The sequence below is a fragment of the Pagrus major genome, chromosome 1 (genome assembly GCF_040436345.1).
Source record: "Pagrus major chromosome 1, Pma_NU_1.0".
In the NCBI taxonomy this organism is placed as follows: Eukaryota; Metazoa; Chordata; class Actinopteri; order Spariformes; family Sparidae; genus Pagrus; species Pagrus major.
Genome location: NC_133215.1, coordinates 12,916,912 through 12,929,452, shown reverse-complemented (window position 1 = coordinate 12,929,452; position 12,541 = coordinate 12,916,912). Strand labels below are relative to the sequence as shown.

The 12,541-nt window shown below is 42.2% G+C and overlaps 1 protein-coding gene across 1 annotated transcript in view; it reads right to left on the bottom strand.

Annotated features, from left to right (window-relative positions):
* The window catches only part of frem3 (Fras1 related extracellular matrix 3), a 30,328-nt gene extending 24,049 nt beyond the window's left edge, over nucleotides 1-6,279 (bottom strand). Inside the window, exons 1-2 of the mRNA XM_073473026.1 lie at nucleotides 1,251-6,279; nucleotides 492-581 (exon numbers count right to left, since the gene is read on the bottom strand). Coding sequence (XP_073329127.1) covers nucleotides 492-581; nucleotides 1,251-6,279 — 5,119 coding nt within the window. The remainder of the gene's footprint in view (nucleotides 1-491; nucleotides 582-1,250) is intronic.
* Between the last annotated feature and the right edge of the window lie 6,262 nt (nucleotides 6,280-12,541).

Below are 12,541 nucleotides of genomic sequence, written 5' to 3'. Positions count from 1 at the left end.
AAACATGTTTTTTGTGAGATTGATTCCAAGAAGAAAGTATAAACTGAATACTCTTCACCTTTACGCATTTCACAGTCACTTCAAGCACAGGATGAAAGGAGAGATTTGAAAACGCCCTGAGGGAAAGGATCCTATTGTTCTCTAACAATAAAGTTTAGAGCATTAGGTAGCCCCGCCTCTTTCACTTTTACCGACCCATAGTCAGTGTTTGGCTTGAGTCCCCTTTGACCCCTGTCCTTTAAACCTGGCACCCTTTCCAGACGGGCGCAAAGAGACAGTGGCTCTATACTGGGTGTCAGTCATGGCCAACTGCTTTAAGTCTTTGTGATGCAAACACTTGGGAGATTGACAGAGTGCAGGAGGTTTTCATTTTAAGAAGCCATTAAAAGACAGATCATGCCTGAGAGGAGCCTTCGGGCAAATGATTCCAAAGTAATGGGCCCCAGTTTGGTGTCAGTGCACACGAGTATGACATATAAAAGTGTTCCTACCGTTGTCTTCGATTGTGAAGTAGAAGATATCACTCGTGGCGTTGCTCTTATCCAACAGCACGTAACAGATCTTCATGTCATCGATATCAGCTGTTGGTATGACAAATATAGAGAGATAGAGTGTTAGCTGAAAATGTTAAGATGACTGTGACGACGAAAGCCACTTTTACAAGGTTTTGGTTACAGCCCTTTGGCTGCAATTAAAGTGATATGGACCACAGGTGACATGTGTGTTGAAGCATTCAGGATACTATTGTAAAATTATATTTTGGTAATAGATATTTCTAATAAATTGACTTTCTATTTTATCAGAAATATCGATTATTAGGATTATTATTGTTATTTGCATTCATATTAGTATTATTATCTCCAAGTATCATTACACAGTAAATGATTATCTTATTATCTCTACATGGCATTTCGTCACCCAGTCATCCCAGGACTAATCATCAGTTGTTATCCATTTGTTATCTATCATTTACACATATTGCAAAGACCTTATTTATTCATAAATAGTTCAGAGTTTTGTCTTATATTGACCATTATCAGTGATAATAAACCCTTAAAACAGCATTATTGATTATTTTGGTCACTTAAAACTGGGCAGGCAGTAAACTGAGAGAGTGAAAGAGTAGCTGCAGAGTCAAATTAGATTTGATCTCTTTCATATAACACATGGTAATTTAATCCACGGTCAATAGTGTTAGCTTAAATGTTCAAAACTCTGTTAAAAGATTAGATGGTGTGACTTTAGCTTACCTTGTGTGAAGGTCTTGATGCTGTCGTTGCCGAGAGCGGTGTTGATGATGAAGCCATGCAGGGGAGCCTCAGACACCGTGTATTTCAGGACTCTTTGGTTACTGTCGCGGTCCTCTGAACGAAGGGCCTTGCTTGTGAACAGGAATCCCAGGTGGCCTGTTTGGAGGAGCTTCAGCGAAGCGGCAGCTTTGTTAACCACAATCTGGGGCACACCATTGTCCACAGTGTTGATGTGGATGGTCATCATCTGGGGCTTGCGTGTCTCATACACAGTGTCAGGAAAGACATAAAAATCAGTATGAGTGCCATCTGTGACAGTGAAGGAGAAGCTGTCCTCGTTGGTCTCTGTGCCATCGTGCCTGTAGCTGATAAGGTTTTCGTTTAGGTCCTGTTTGGTAAAGGTAGCGATTGGTTTGGTGTTGTTGAAAAGCAGCTGCCCGTGCACTGGCACCTGGGTGACGATGAATCGCAATTGGTTGTCTGGGGTATCTCGATCCTCAGCTGTCAACTCAAATGGGGTGATAAGCTTGGTTTCTCCCTCCTCCACAACCAATTTGCTTATAGTCAAGACAGGTTTCTTATTATCTACATCAGTGATGGACACTCTGAAGGTACGGAAGACAGGATTGTAACCGTCAGTCACCTCAAACTCAAAGCTGTCCATTTTCATCTCATCGTCGGAGGTGTGGATGTAGTAGATCTTGTTTCCAGCGAGCTGCAGTTGGGTGAAGGTGGAAATGGGAACACCTGGGTGGTCGGTGCTCTCTAAGTGTCCTCTGCTAGGTGCTCTTGTGATGCTAAAGCTGAGATATTCATCAGGACTGTTAATGTCAGTGGTGCTGAGGAGGTCAGTGGTAAGAGTTACTTTCCCTCCTTCTTTTAGAGTCACACCTTTGTTGATAACATCTGGAAAGACCATGTCAATGCTTCCAATGTTGATGTAAAAGTAACGGTCAATAAGGGGATTGATGCCATCTGTGACATCAAACTTCAGCAGGTCACGTATTCCCTCCTGGCCTGTGTGAACGTACTGGATGAGCTGTTTGTCGATTTCGTCCTGTGTGAAGTTCATCCCGAGGGTAATGTTACCTCCAACATCACCAAACTTGCTGATACGCTGGAGGTATCCTTGGCCTGGACCGTAACGCACAACATATGTGAGCTCTTTGTCTTCAGAGTCAAGATCTGTGGCCTTCAAAACCCTGTTACTGATGACTTTTGTCTCGCCAATCTCAACATCAAGGCCGTCGTTTATAGCCATCCTGGGTGTCTCATCGTCAACAGAAATAACCATGATAAGAACTGTTTTTTCCACTTTATGTTTACCATCTGAGAGCCTAATTTCAAAGCTGTCCTCTTTGGTTTCTGAATCATCGTGTTCATAGACAATGTTGGATGCCTCTTTGATCTGTTCCAAGTTGAATTTCTCCACTGCGATGGTGCCAGTGCTGAGCTGCTGAACTATCGAACCATGTTTGGGGTTTTTGATGATCTCAAAGTGCAGCTCATCCCCGGGGATGTCAGCATCAGCCCCGTTCAGAATTGGTGTGTCAATGACCAGACTCATGCCCTCCATTACTATGAACTCACGGATGAAAATCTCTGGCTTCTCGTCATTGGCTGGAATGATGACTATGGGGAAGAAGTGGCGTTCAGAGAAGTTAATACCATCTGAGCAGCGGAATGTGAAACGATCTTCCACAGGTTCAACCCCTTTGTGGATACTTTGGACGTAGTAAATATGACCGAGGGCAACATCTTTAATGCTGAAGGCAGTGATGGCCGTCCCAGCTCTGGATTTCTCAGAGCCTGCAGCTGGTGAGATGTTCTCAACATAACCAGATGTTGGTTGGACGATGATGGTGCACAGGATATCATCATTGTCAGTGTCGATATCCTCGGCTTGGATGTGGTCCAGAGTAATGACATTCTTCTCTCCTTCCACTACAACAAACTGCTCTACAACACTGACAATAGGTGGGATGCTGTCAACAGGAAGGATAGTGACGTAAACGGTCACACCTTGGACCTTGTTGCCGCCAACAACCCACTGCTCTGACAAATCAGACAGAGTAAGGTTGAAGGAGTCGTGTTCTTTGAGTGGTCCGATTTCACCAGATGTGTGAACATACACCACTGCTCCGTTAATGATGTCTTCCTGGGTGAATCTCTCAGCAGGAGCACCATTAACCAGGATTTCACCCAGCCTTGGAGGCTCTTCAACAATGAAAGTGAGCACGAGGTCATCTGTGTCTTCATCACGGCCTTGAATTACATTACTTGTAATCTCTGTCGCTCCACTCTCGAGTACATCGATGGATGCTCCGAGCAGACCTTCTGGGAGCATAATCGTGGGGGACTCATCATCAACTGGCTCGATGGTGATCTTAATGATGATGGGAACCTCATGAAAACCGTCACTGACATCAAGCTTGATGACATCACTGAGGGATTCCTCTCCACCATGGGTGTAAGTTAGGCGACCACTTGCAATGTCTTCAAGTAAGAATGTTTCGCTGTTTGACATTTCAATCCCAAAGTACTGCAGCTGCCCATACACAGGAATCTGGGTCACGGTGAAGACAATATTTTCATCATCCGTATCTGTGTCTGTGGCATGCAGCTCTTTCTTAGTGATGACATATGTGCTTCTCTCCATAACAGTGAACCCTGTGTTGGTGATAAGTGGGGGTTTGTTATCAACTGGCTGGAGGAAAATGGTGAATAGTCCTTCTGCTGTGTTACCAGCAGTGTCTTCCACAATGAATGTGAACTGAGCCACTTTTGGAGTGATGCCCAGCTCCTGGTCTGGAGGCTTGTAAGCTACTTTGTGGTGATTAACCTGGGCCTGTGTGAACTCTGTAATTACAGTGTCAGGGCTGTCAGTCAGGACAATTTCACCTAAGGGGGCTGGATTGTTCTCATCAGTGTCAGTTGGGGTCTTAACAATGGTGTACTTAAGGTCCCTGTCATCTGAATCAAGATCACTATAACACAAGAACTTTTTCTTGAAGTGTGTCAGCTCATACTCCTGGACTGTCATGTGAAGGGTGGTGCCCGGAAAAAGCTCTGGGGCAAGGTCATCGACAGGATGGATTTTGATGGTAAACATGTGTTCACCTGATTGATTAGGGGGGTCATTATCATCTTGGACCCGGAACACAAAGTGATCAATGACTGTGGTGGTGCTATGAGGTCCGATGTGACGATAGAACAGCTTTCCATCGAGAATATCCTGCTGAAACCATTCAGTCACCACCTGCTCAAACATCTCATCTGTCTCGCTGAACTTCCAGAGAGACGGGTCAGATGGAGGCTCCACTTGCCTTAGCAGGAGCTCCCCTACATTGGAGTAAGGCGGTTCTAGGATAAACTTAATGGTGGAATCTTCTGAATCAATATCTGTGGCGCTCAGGATGAAGGGAGATATCTGCATGACTTCATTCTTGAATAGCACCAGGCCAGTGTTGGCATTTATAATAGGTGGCTCATCATCAGTGGGAGCAATAGTGATGGGGAACAAAAACTCCACTTCATTAGTGCCATCAGTCATTCTAAAAATAATGTTGTCGCTGTAGGTATCGCTGCCATCGTGCTGGTACACCACAATCCCTGCGTCTAGATCGGCAGGTGTAAAGAACTTCCTGCGAGCACCGAGCACGGTCAGGTCTCCATGCTTTAAGCCATCAACAACAGTTATTTTCACATCTTCCAGGTTATCCTCATCACTAATCTCTAAATTCTGGGAGCTGGAGAGAGCTCGGGACTGCCCTTCAAACAATAGCTGCCCTGTATTTTTGGTCGCCACAGGAGCCAAGGTATTCATAGGCTTTACCACAATCATAAAAGCAAACGTATCCGATACAGCGCCATCGGTGTCTACAATTTCAAACTCTAGCTGGAAAATCCTCTCTACTTCTGAGTCCTCTGAGGGTGGCTTATAAGCTATTTTAAGATCTTTGATGTCTCGCTGATAGAAAGAGGTGATTGGCAGATTCTGATCATCAGTGCTGATGATATAGCCCTGCTCAGGGCTCAGTGGTGAAGTAATGTTGAAGATTAAATCATCTGGGTCAGATTCAACATCTTCAGCAGCCAGCATGTCGCTTGTAATAGCTGTCATCACAAACTGATCAACCTCCATCATCATCATGGCTACAAAGGTGGGTTTAGGAGCGGTGTTCTCTGCACCCTCTCTGATTCTAACCATCATTTGGAAATACTCTTGCATTATGGTGTTGCCTTCGTTATCCTGCAGCTCTACCATCATTGGAATATAGTCTCTGTTTGGTGAATTGGTTTTAGCTGTGTGCTTGTAGCGAATGCCCTGTTTCACAAACTCAGCACAGTCAACCATTAGGCCATTTGAGGGGTTATTCAAAATTGTGCCATACCTGGGAAGACCTCCTTCGCCGACCAGAGTGGTGATCTTACACTGTGTGACTTCGTCCTCAAAGGAAAACTCCAGAGCCTTTTTATCAATAGGGTTGCTGTCACCACTGAGCTTCTCAACATTAAGAGGCATATTCCTGGTGAGGATCTCAAGCTGCTGGAAAACCACTTCAACTTCCAGCATGAAAGGGATGATAACTGTGTCTGTCTGGGAGTCGTAACGAAGCTGCAGCTTAACACGATCCTTGCTGGGGCTCCGAGATCCAAAATGAGTGTATTTCACTTCATCTGGTCCGAACGAACAGGGGAACTTTTTCGGGGTCAGCATCCCAGGTTTCTGGGCCAGTGGGTCATTGTCCAAAACTGTGATGTGGCAGCGGTCACCAGGCTGCACGTCTGTTACCAAGTCATTCACAGGGTCCAGAAACACAGACCTGCCAAAAGGCACCCTGATCCCATTGTTAGCAATGATGATGTTGTCTTCATTAGGTCCAGATCTGTGGTGATAAAGGTGAGCTGGGTCAAACGGCTCTGCATCTACTGAGGTTAAAGAAAAGCTGAGAGCAAATGTCACAAGCAGGCATCTCAAAAGTGCCCACTTTTGTGAAAGTGGGGAGTTGTGCAGACAAGCAGCCATATCTGCTGCTAGTTGCCTTGCAATTTATGTCACAAGTCAGCAGTAGCAGGCAGATTGCTGTCCCACGTGGGAAAAAAGCATAAAAAAAGAAAAGTCTCTCTGATGAATTGGGCTTTGGAGTGTGTCCTCTGTGTCTCTCTCTGTTTCTGTGTGGCCACACAGAGACACAAGTGTGGTGAATGCTGCAGAGCTGTGCAGGTAATAATGAAACAGTAGACAGTGACAGGCGCAGGCCCCGCCTTCTGTCAGTGCAGGGAGGGAGCCTCCTGCCCCCATGGCTAATTTAAGATAGACCATTGGACGAGACTGTGAGAGTGCTCCCTCAACCAACACCCACCCCTCTCCCCTTCTCTCACTGAGGAAAAGTGGGGGATAAAAATTCAATGCAAAAGCTAACTTAAACTAATTCAGTGGAATATGTGTGATCAAATTAATGGTAATTACTGTGCACACAAGAATTCAATTGTACGGAGTGTATGGCACCAGTGCACTAAGGGATAAATGCCATGCACTGAACTTGAATAAAGCAATAAACAGTCATTTTTGTGCAAAATGAAGACATTGCTCCATATGAAGTATTTGTGCAATTGCTTTTAATGTCACTTTGAAGTCAGCTACTTGCTCTGATGTATCATCACTGACCTGTGTGATTTAACACCCTGCTTTAGAGGCGGGGTGAAACGGTCTAAGGATGAGAACTATGTGAATGAAGTAAGCAATCACTAATAACAGGACCATCAAAGTCTCCATTTCAAGGCCAAATCTGGCTTCCCAGCACTGGTTGAGGGGAATAATTCTGCAGTGGACATCCCAAACACTTAAAACCCTCAGTTAAAGGGTGACATGCACAATGCAGTTTAATTAATGTAGATGCCATTTCCCTGTTTTTCTATAGTACAACTAATCTAGGTCAAATACAAATAATTCTGCAAGGATTTGAGTTCTTACTCAGGCTTCAACAAACAAAAAACGGAGCACAATCAGACAATACATGACCTGTGTGAAATGATCCTCCAGAGCGCCTCTGAGGTTGTGCCGGTGAGACACCTCGGCACCGGAGTGGCCATTGGTCCCACACTGAGGGACAATAACCTGACATCAGCTGGCAGGACAGGTGTATAGACGCTGTTTGGTCTCACACATGCAAAGAAAACATAACACAGCTCAAAATACCACTCAGATCCTCTCAAATGAGTTTTGGGAAGGGAATCACCACCCAAAAGTCAAACTTGAGGAAATTTAAAGATATTGTGTTAATTAAGTGCGCTTCTTTGTTTCTAATGTAGCATGCAATCTCCAAAGTAACTCAAAGCTAAAGTATCGAATATATGTGGTGGAGTAAAAAGTTCAATATTTGCCTCCAAAGTAGAAGTACAGTATACTTGCAGTATACAATCTTGGAAAACTCTATTCTGACAGGGTCTAATTAAATATATTTTATGAGGGCAGAAACAATCTTTTGTATGCCAAGAAAATGTTTAAAATATAAAACATGTCTAGTGTCAAAATTCAATTAATTTATAGAAATGTATGAAGAAAATACATGAAATAGGCTGTTTCAGCAGTGATACTGACGAAGCACAGGGTGGAGAAATCAAGCAGTCATACTGGATGCGGTGAGAATGTGAGAATGTGTACTCAGTATGGTGCACAAGGTCATGTTAAGATAAAAATACCTAGTCGCCTTTTATGGATCATCTTTTTGAGTCGGGCCTGACACTTGATGAAGTGATCCGTGTGCATTGCTCAAACATTTTCACACAGTTCTTTCAATCACATGGTTGGCATTTTTGAAACCTTTGAAAGTTTGATTATCACTGATGTCAGCGATGATATGTTACGGTGCAGCAGGACAAATCTTATATCCAGTTACATTTTTCGAATACATAAACGCAACTGTAAATTGATCAAGTTAACAAGGGCTTATAATGACTTCATCTCTATAAGCAAAAGATTGCAAGATTTAAAATCAGTTGTAGGGAAACATTTGAAAGAAACAATTAATAATTAAGTCTGATTTGATACTGTAACTTTTACAAATGAAATTATGATTCTGTTCCTCTGTTTATTGGACACGATAATGCTTTTAGGACAACACTGTGAACCACTCAGCAACCTTCCTCCTCTAAGTGTGGGCCAAATAGCAGAGATGCCATATGCATCCAGGCATTCTGTATCACACTTTTCATTGCATCCCCTAAATAAATCTTGCCCTCCTCACTTGACAGGCCAAGAATAAAAAGAGGACACACACACCGTGGGGTGTAACTATAGAAACAAACACACCAAGCTTTTTATACTCTGTTACTCCTGGATTTCGCTCACATTGCTCCCATGGCGGAAAAGTGCACGGCTAAATATCAAGAACTGTGGACTAAAACGTCAGATCTGGATCATGACTTTAAATGTCTTTCCTTTGATTCCTGAACCTTTAAAAGAAAATAAACAATCTCTCCAGCTTTAGGTGATTGGTTGATAAGGAAAGGAAAACAGTTACTAAATGTGTCTTCTCTCGAGCAGAAGAATGGCATTCATTAAGCCATTATTTTGGCTTTGTCCGATTTAGATATTAAAAGCATGACATGACTTTAATGAGCATCTAAGGTAAACAGAGAGAGAAGCTGGGTCGAGGCCAGGCCCTTCTGCCTAGCATAAACTCTTCATCCAGGGGGCAGCTAACGATGACAGCAGGCAGTAATGACCTCATGATAGATGGAAAACAAAAGCCAAGTAGATCCCATCCCTGTATCCCTAACAGCCACTCAGGGAGAGGCCAGGATTTTCTTTCTTTGCTCTCAGTGCAGTTGTTACGTCTGTCAAGTTGAAGCCTCATTCAGATCCAGATTTTCATCTTTTTTGATAAGCTTTTTAGGAGAATGTTTGTTTATTATTTAAAAAAGTCCTTCTCTAAAAATTGTGTTCTCTTTTTCTTTGTTTGATAACACATTCATCGTGAGGCGTCATATTTTTCACACATCAGTACTGTGGTTAGAAGTCTTTTTAGCTGTGCTCTAAGGTTGACATTGTTAGTCTGTCAGTCCTTCTTTGGTCCAGACTGATATACTGCACCCGAAAACAACTGGATAGATGTTGAAATTTGGTACAGACATTCATGTGCCCCTTGGGATGATTTGTGATAATTTTCCTTAAAGCGGCAATATTTTTACAATAGCACTATATGAAATGAATTTGGCAATGTTGAAAGCAGTTGCTTGTAGTGAAGAACATACAAAGACTTATCCCTCGGACCGACAGCTCCCCTCGGCCTGACAGAGCTTTTGGCAAGTATCACCTCATTGTTCAGCTGCAACTTTATTGTTTTGGTTCACTCTCACTTTTAATATAATGTTCAATCGAAGTATGTTTTCAGCAAAGCTCCAAAAAACACATTTCCTGCTCAGCACCAAGCGTAAGACAGAGAAAATTAGCAATAGCTGGAGAACATAGTGTAGCATAAATGAATACAGCTAAAGAGCCAGATATTTCCATCAGGAGGTAAAACTACAGACCAAAAACAGAGTTAAAATAAATTGAATATTGGACTTACATTCATCAAGTTCACACAAAGACAACTCACAATGATAATATTGCTCCATTTTTTGCTTCAGTTTACTAGCAAGTTAGCCCTATCAACTTAAAGACAAAAAAATGTTGTTGGTGTAATGCTTTCTGGTTTCTCTTTTAGCCGTAGTGACAAAAATGAAATATAAGAAAACACAAAACAAACTAAACAAAGCTGGTTTTACCATCACAGCAATCATCCATCATCATTTATTATCATGGATCACAGGTTTTAAATATGACCTCATTTGAAAACTGTGACTTGTCTAACATAAATACAGGAAATGGAGTGAATATTGCACATACATTCAACAGGTGGAGATCAACATAACATGTAAATAGCACCTGTTAGCTAACAATTTTACCAAGATGGTATGTCAATGTTGTTTTCACAACTTCTTTACAGGATTAAAACTTTATCTTGCACCATCACCAGGTCAACAAATGTATTTTGTATATTTTGGTTTATCAGTGGTTTATGTCCATCAATCAAAGCCTAACCCTCTAACTGACTCATCATCTTGGATCATAGGTTGTAAATATAACTAATTTTACTAAAAGTAAAAATATATGACACTAGTATATGTCTTTGATGTAATTGTTTCAAATATTCAATACATGAATAAACTTAAATCATTACAACATTCCACGTCTCTGCACACTGACAGAAGCTTTAATGGATGTTTTCTCTTCACAAAAGCAAAAGCTCTAGTGATCATTCTTCACATTCTGAGCATGTCCATAACGCTTATCACTCGAGAACATCTCAATCATTCATACAGCCCATGACGCTCCATCCAGCTGTGCAGGACACTGGTAGATATGTATCACTGTCAGCGTGTGTGTGTGTGTGTGCCGAGAGTCAGTGCAGAAGGTCAACTACAGGTAAAGGTCTGCAGCATCAGAACAGACACTTAACTGTGTCCACATTCAGTTCAAGAAGTGCCTATATGAATTCAAGTGTGAAAATAACACAATGTTGTAAACCACAATTCAGATGCAAACCTGTCTCATCAATCTTCATGCAAAAACCACGTCTTTACACTTTCAAATAGTGTGCATTGCATTCAACAAAATCTGATTTTGTCTGCAGGTGATACCCACATCTTCCCCATCAACTTCTGTGGAGAGCAGATCCACAGTGAATAGTATATCTTTGTGCTTTGTGTTTCATTACAGGAGATTAATGTCATCCTCTTCATTGTGAACTACATGAAAAAGTAGTTTGGGTAACTGTGTAATAGAACCAAGTACAATATTTGTTCAGGATAACATCCAGGTAGAGAACCCCTGTGTCCCCAACATGATGTTATATGAAACAGAAATGACCAAGTTAGCCAATTTCACATATCCTTGCAATGCAAATCAACAGCCAGTTTTCTACCCGGATGTGACTTCTACTGAATTTTAAAACCTTCCCACTACTTTGCATCAAAGACATTTAATGAAATATAATTAATTTTGAATCTTGAACCTCTAAATCTTTAACTACAGATGGATACAGTCTGTTATTGATGTGATGCATCAACTGTATGTGCGACATATGTTTGCTGCTTGTCTCCTCTCTATATGTTTCCTCTCACTGGCTCCTCTTCAATAGAGATCTCAATCTCACTGATATCACTCACCTCATCATATTAAGGCTATAAAGGAAAATATTTTAAAGGATCAAGTGCAGAATGTGTGAAGTAGCTCACGAAAGTAGCTCTGACAGATTATTTGAAAACAAGCTCTGACATCAGGGAGATGTCTCACCCCTGATCAACTCCTTGTCTCCTTAGAATAGCCGAAGAAGATTGCCCCCTACATTCTCCTCACTACGCGCTAGCATCCTAATCATCCGGCCTGTTGTAAATATACACAGCGTATAAATAGAGGATACTGAGACCTGAGACATTTGGATCCAGTTCCGAGGAGGAAGAGGTTTGTGTTCCGCTGCACTGGATGATTTGGTGCAGGGTCTCCATGACTGCGGTCAGGTTTGAGGGGCGAGCGCACAAATTTTAGCTCCGCTCCTGCCGTCACTGCTGCACCACAGGCTCAGTGCAACATTTCATCCGCTTAATGGAGGATTAAAGCATCCTGCGGGCAGATTGATATAGGCCGGTGCTATCACTTGTCTTTAAAGGAGAGCGGAAGCCCATGGAAACAGGCTGGATATAGTAGCTGGATCAGAACCAAACACTGGGCAACACATCACTGTAGATGGAAATTATAAAAATATTATATGGCTCATGAAATTAAACAGGAATCTAGATCCATATATATATATATATAGGCAAGTCCTTTAGTGATGAGCTCAAACCCCACACAGCAGTTAATTGTGCTTTATTGTGTGTGAAATAACAGTGAAAGAGCTGAGCTGAATGTTCGACAAATAGCATCATAAAACTATGATTCAACCTCCATTCATGTCTCTTTGGAAGGTTTAATTAGCACCTATAATGACCTTACTACACATCTACTATTAGACAACACCGGTTCCAAAATCAGAAGGCCACCGGCTACCGACCCATGAATGTGGGCAGCACAGTGTCAGGGGATTCCTATCTTTTAACACTGTCAGTTTGAACTAAATGTGTTTGCACCTGGAACTCATGTTTGCACTTAGAGTAAAATGAGTCGGGGGTGATCTAAAGGAACGGTTGGTAAAAGTCAGCAGGGGAGCAGCTGAGATACAGTATGCCGGACTTGACGAATG